At 43.9% G+C, this 6,550-nt stretch overlaps 1 protein-coding gene across 1 annotated transcript; it reads right to left on the bottom strand.

Annotated features, from left to right (window-relative positions):
- Positions 1–4,987: 4,987 nt before the first annotated feature.
- Positions 4,988–6,550, bottom strand: LOC135198410 (pro-resilin-like). The gene is made up of 2 exons (XM_064225943.1): positions 6,472–6,550; positions 4,988–5,960 (listed from the first exon to the last, which is right to left on the bottom strand). The coding sequence occupies exons 1-2, from the start codon at positions 6,491–6,493 to the stop codon at positions 5,095–5,097; spliced, it is 888 nt and encodes a 295-aa protein (XP_064082013.1). The 5' UTR covers positions 6,494–6,550; the 3' UTR covers positions 4,988–5,094.

Here is a 6,550-nt window from a genome sequence, read left to right as displayed (position 1 = left end):
TGTGGGGATTCTACACAGATTGATTGGTCAAGATTCCAGGTATAGAGATTTATTGAGTTCCCCCTCTTTGCAGTCGGGTAAGTTGGAAGTTCGTCCTGTCTCTGGTCCTGCTCCTCTCTGATCGGAGGATCCAGTTAGGGAAACGTCATTGGAAGAAGTCCCTATCATGGAAGAGAGTTTTCCCCAAGTGGGAGAAAGTGAATATAAAAGGATGGTGCAATTTATTCACGATTTGTTCCCTCAATCGAGAGTGGCGGAAGATCCAGTACATCCTATTCAGGCTATGTTCCAGGAATTATATTCCACAAAACCTTCAATACCTTGCACATCCTGTAAGTTGATTTGGTTTGGTCGGGTGGAGCAGTCCTTAAGAGAGGCGGACATTAGGTTGACTTCTATAGTGGGTTCAGGTAGGCAGGATTCTTCTCTACTTCCACCCTGGAAGAATGTGTATGGAGTAGCGGGTAACCCTTCGTCGGGTATAAGAATTCCCCTGAATGAATCGGTAGAGGTTCTTTTGGCAAGAGTTCCCTCGTCGTCTAGACAGGTAGGAATCACCTTGAGAGAAGCGACCATTTTGGAGGACACCTTTCGGAACCAGTTCGAAGCTCTCTCACACTCGATGTGGATGTTGTCGGGTTTGATGGGCTTCTTGAAAAGAGACGGGTATGTTCCATCGGATCCGGTCCTTTTCGATATTCTGATCACATCGGTTTCGATGGGATTGGCTCATCAAGCAAATGTCGCAGCGGCTGGTACTACCTTTATTGGGAAGAAGAGGAGAGACATACTTGAGCCATCTTCCCCCCCCCCCACCCCCATTTCCCAAATATCTATAAGAGGGCCCTGTCCAGGGCACCCATCGCACTCTGTGACAAACTCTTCAAAGAGGACGAAGTTGCGGCGATGGTAAACTTCGTCTCTTCAACATCAGCTGTAGAGTCACAACAAGCGATGATACGGGTTGCGGCACAAGGTGTCAGATCCCCTAAGGGTGCGTGTATACCATCTCCTGGTAAGCGTACCGGCTCTCGGTCTCCTGTTAGGTCCCCTTAGAAGTGCGGTTCTCTGCCAAGGCTTCCCCGACTGTAACTTTGAAGCCTTCAGCAGCGAAGAGGGGTTTTCGCAAGTAGGAGATGTTGCCCTCGTCGACACCAGTAGGAGGATGTCTGAACCACTTCGCGAACATCTGAGAGAAGTGGGGCCTAGAGTGTTGGGTTGTGGAGGTCCTCAGGAACGGATACAAGATTCCATTCCATTCCGTACCTCCCCTATCTGATGTTCCTATTCATCTGGCCAGTTATTCCCCGCACTCCATCAAGGGTATGGCCTTGGCAGTGGAGATTTGATTGCTTTTAGAGAAGGGAGCGATAGAACCCTCTCCCCCTTCGCCAGGGTTTTACAGCCGGATTTTCATGACCGCCAAGGCGGGAGGTTCATGGAGACCGATTATAGACTTGTCGGGTCTCAATCAACTGGTGGTCTCTACAAAATTCCACATGGAAACTTCCCAATCTGTGCTGAGATCGTTTCAGAGAGACGACTGGATGATTTTGGTGGACCTCAAGGACGCCTTTTTCCAGATTCCTGTACATCAGGAATCTCAGAAGTTCCTTCGATTCTCGGGTCCATACAGAACTTTCTAGCTCAAAGTCCTGTGCTTCGACTGACCACTGCACCTCAGGTGTTTACAAGGGTAATGTCTCCGATTTTGGCGATAATGCATTGTTGGGGATTCAGAATGAGGAGGTATCTCGACGATTGGCTCATTCATGCTTTGTCAAGAGAGGAAGCGTTAAGAGCAAGGGAGTTCCTGTTACAACTGTGTCAAAGGTTAGGAATAAGAATCAACTTAGAGAAGAGTTCCCTTTCACCATCACAATTTAAACTCGTCGGTTGAGGGCTTTCCGACACAAAAGCGAGTGCTTTCTATCCTCGGTCAAATAGAAAGCTTCAGGTCACAGAGGGTTCAACCAGTGAGCGAATGGAGAAGTTTGTTGGGGTGCATGTCCTCTCTCTCTCCCTTATTGTTCCAGGATCTTGTCTCTGGATGCACTCTCTGCAGGAATGTCTGAGGAATCTTTGGGACTTTCGGGAAGAGAGCGTAGTGGTAATCTGGGACGATTCCTGCCTAGAGGATATTCGGTGGTGGTCAGCCGAATCTCATCTAACCGCTGTCATAAGTCTGGCCCTCCCAATTCCAGACATTCATCTATATACAGATGCCTTGTTTCAAGGTTGGGGCGCAACCTTAGAGGAAACTCAGGCCAAGGGCCTTTGGAGGGATCCGGATCGGGAGGAATCAATAAATTATCGCGAGTTTAGAGCAGTAGAGAAAGCACTAACACAGTTTTCAGAGTTGGTCGGGGGAAAAGCGGTATTGCTTTTCTCGGACAACGTGAAGGCGTTGGCTTACCTGAGGAAACAAGGGGGAACAAGGTCGGCAAAGCTAAATATGATCACACAGAGGATACTTTGGTGGTGCGAATCGCACGAGGTTTCTCTCCTTCCCCAGTTCATAGAGGGAAAACTAAACGTATTGGCGGATGCACTGAGTCGGTCAAGAGAAGTACTAGGGGGCGAGTGGACGTTAGTACAAGAGGAAGTCCAGCTCTTGCTAAAGAGATGGCCAGCTACAGTAGATCTTTTTGCCACAAGACTGAATTTTCGACTTCCAACCTACTTCTCCTCGGTAGCAGATCCCATGTCGTGCGGGACAGATGCGATGCTCCACTCGTGGGACAACTTACAGGTGTACTCGTTTCCCCCCTTCGGATTAATACATCAGGTATTAGGGAATCTAAGAAGCAGTACGGGGACTCAAATGACTCTTATAGCTCCGTTTTGACACTAGAGACCTTGGTTTCCGGATCTCTCAGAAATTTTAGAGGAACCTCCTGTGATACTCCTGAAAAGGAGAGATCTACTCAGACAACCCCATTTTCATTATTAACATCAGAACCTGCGCGTGCTCAACCTAGCTGTGGGGAGAATATCCAGCGAGTGGCGCGCAGTACGGGGCTCTCTAAGGAAGTGGCTCTCCAGCTTTCTTTATGTCTAAGAAAGTCTACTAGAAAGCTTTATCAAGTTAGGTGGGCAATGTACAGGAGCTGGTGTAGGAAGGAAGGACATAATATCTCTCGTCCTACCATCATGAAGGTTGCGGATTTCCTCCTGTTTCTCAGGAAACACAAGAAGATGTCCTACTCGACTATTAACGGGATATAGGTCTATGCTGAGTAGTACGTTCTGTTTTCATCCCCCAGAGTTGTCTAACAGCAGGGTATTGCACGATCACCTAATGTCGTTGAAAATTGAATACCCTATGGTACTGCTTTGGGCTGCTTCGTGGGATCTAGCGTCAGTTTTAAATATGTTGAGGTCTTCAAGTTACGAGCCCTTAGAAGAGTTGTCCCTTAGGGAACTGACCAAGAAAGTCTTGTTCGTGGTTTCACTTGCTACAGCAAAGAGAGTGGGAGAGATACAACCAGTATCTAGGACAGTATTGCTTTTTGGTAGGGATATCTATCTCTCAAACGTACCGGAATTTGTCGCCAAATCGGAATCGGAAACCATTCCCCTGCTGAGAGCATTTAAAGTTTCCTCTCTGGAGGATTTTGTTGGAAACGACGAACTAGAAATGCGCATTTGTCCGGTCCGTGTACTGAAGACATATTTAGCACCTACAGAAAAGCTCTTGCCTCATCCGCAGACGTTATTTGTGTCACTGAGGAATCCCTCTAGAGCCATTTCAAAGAATGTGGTCAGTTTTTTCCTACAGGAAGTTATTACTCAGGCCTCAGGTAACGTTCCTGCTGATCCCGGTAGCAGCGATTCTCGCCCAAGAGCACATTCCATTAGAGGAATAGCTCCCTCTTCGGCTTTCCTGAGGAACTATTCAGTATCATCGATTTTGGAAGCAGCAACCTGGAAATCGGCTTCTGTCTTCACGTCTTTCTATCTTAAGGACATTCAGTTCGCTCTGCCAGCCGGTGGTACAGGTAACTCGGTAGAAGGGGGTTTACCTGCAGCGTTACTAGTGCTGGCAGTTAAAAAAAAAATTACCCAATTACAGGTAATTCTGTGGGGATATAGTTCGGGCTGGTCAGTGACCAGGGCTAATTCAGGTGTTCAGGTAAGTATTACAATATTAGTTTTATAATGAAAACTTCATATTTCCAACTCTGAGGAACCTCAGCCAGGTACATTGCAGCAGGAAAGTAAATATACCCATAGTGACTGTTGTGTCAGCTGATAGAATGCCAGAAATGATTAGTGAGGCTCACTAAAGATTGAAAAGAATTTTCAGTAATGCTAAAAAACATTGGATCTTGAAAGATCTCTTTATACATTGTTATTACTAATGTTGATGGATAAACTGGATAGTATTGACCATTGCTAAGTGCCTCTTATTTCTCATAAACTAATATTTTTTGTAGCTTAATATGTAAATATAGAACTTTTGCTGTCATCAGCTTCATGTTTTTTTTTAATTTTCTTGAAACTTGTGTAATTCTACCTTATGTCCTAATTTTCTTGAACTGTATGCTTTTCTGACTGCTCAGATTTTTTCTGCTGGTTTCTCACCTGCAAAGTTATGCATTTTTTCACCTTTTATCATTTACTTGAATAACTTCAAAAATAAATGAAGGTAAACAGAATCTTTTACCGAGAGAATACTGACAAAGCATGCACCCATTTTCCTTGGAGGGTAAATTTAAACATAGATCAGGGACTAAAAGTGTGACATTGTTCAGAAAATTATATTGCTTGAATTACTTTTAATTAATGCCAGGAAATCAGGATGCTTATCATTGTAAAGTAATTAATACTAAACAACAGAATTTTGTAAAATGTAGTAAGTTATTTTTACGAAAATATGGGGTTCGATGACTGAGTGATGTAAACTGGCGTCTCATCGAACATTTTCATCATATATGGAAATTTTCTTATTGGTTGTTTATTGGGGGGTAAATAAAGGTACGTGTACTCTTTCATATTTATTTACATAAATATATTACGTTTCAGAAGTCCAAATGCAAGGAGACAGGAAAACAAAAATGGTGTCGGAAAATACTAAGCGGCAGAGGTCGTTTAAAATGGAGCTCCATATGCAGAAGAAGGGGCTTCAGGAGCTCCATAAGCATTGCTTGGAGCAGCAGGCGCTCCATAGCCATTGCTAGGGGCGGTAGGTGGACCATAAATATTGCTGGGAGAAACAGCAGCTCCATTACCATTTGCCCCATAGCCATTGCTATTTCCGTTACCATTCCGTTTGCCGTTGCCATTTTTCTTACCGTTTCGACCTCCATTGGAACCATAGCCATTGTTGCTTCTACCGTTAACATTCTTGCCATTACCATTTCCATTGGAACCATAGCCATTCTTGCCATTACCATTTCCATTGGAACCATAGCCATTGTTGCCATTACCATTTCCGTTGGAGCCGTATCCATTGTTACCATTGCTATTACTTTTCCCATATCCATAAGGAACGACTCCAATGAGCTCGTTGACTGAGTAGAAGTCTTCAGCGTCAGCGCAGTCGAAGTTGAACCACCAGTCACAGACTAGGTACTGTTGATTGAAGATGGTGCCGTTGGGGCAGAGGAAGGAGTCCTGCTGACGGCGTCCATTGGGCCTATCCTGGCAGATGTGGAAGACCTGGCAGCCAGCTTCGGGGTCAGTGTCGGCGTAGTATCCAGGGACATTCTGGGCATTGCAGTCGAATCCAGTATCAGGAACAGAGGCTAAGACGGGATAGTCTTCACCAGGAATACCACCTCCAGGGATGTTTTCTGCCAGTGCAGCAAGTGGGTCTACTCCATAACCGTTCTTTGGAGGTCCATAAGAATTGCTTGGTGGAGCTCCATACCCATTGCTTGGAGCACTTGGTGGAGCTCCATAACCATTGCTTGGTGGTGGTGGCCTTCTGTCTGCGGATGTGACGGCCAAGAGAGCTAGAAAGGAAAGGAGTAAGCAGGATTGTGTTACTGTGGATTATTCTGATTTGTTTATTTGACAAGAATAGCTTATTTTTATTGATATTTTGTTATACTGTCAACGATTGCCTGTTTAATATGTTATGTTGTGAATTTTTTGGAAATTGTTACTTTTCATGTGTAAATATTTAAGAAATTCATCATATTTTTTCCAGATTAAGAAATTCATCATATTTTTTCCAGAATAAGTAATTCACCAAGGAGAATTTGAATTCTCATAGTTATGGAAAATACTAACACAATCCAAGGTTAAGGTGCAGTGATGTGTAGAATTTCTTTTCATTTATGTTACAAAAAATTATATATTTTGTATAATGTCTTAGTAAGTGAAAAAGTTATATGCTTTGTAAAAATTCCACTGATATATTTAAATGGTATTTTAAAATAATTTCATGAATACAGAGGTTATTCCAATCGGTTATCTCATGGAAATATACTATAAAAAATATTCCAAAGTTGAATCACTCACTACAAAGCACCAGAGTCCTCATGGTTGATTTGCAGAGTTAGAAACCAGAAGCTCCAGAGATTGAAAGCCGCAAGTGAAT

This window comes from Macrobrachium nipponense, chromosome 22 (assembly GCF_015104395.2).
Source record: "Macrobrachium nipponense isolate FS-2020 chromosome 22, ASM1510439v2, whole genome shotgun sequence".
In the NCBI taxonomy this organism is placed as follows: domain Eukaryota; kingdom Metazoa; phylum Arthropoda; class Malacostraca; order Decapoda; family Palaemonidae; genus Macrobrachium; species Macrobrachium nipponense.
The sequence above is the reverse complement of the archived record's forward strand: the minus strand, read 5'-3'. Positions and strand labels throughout refer to the sequence as shown.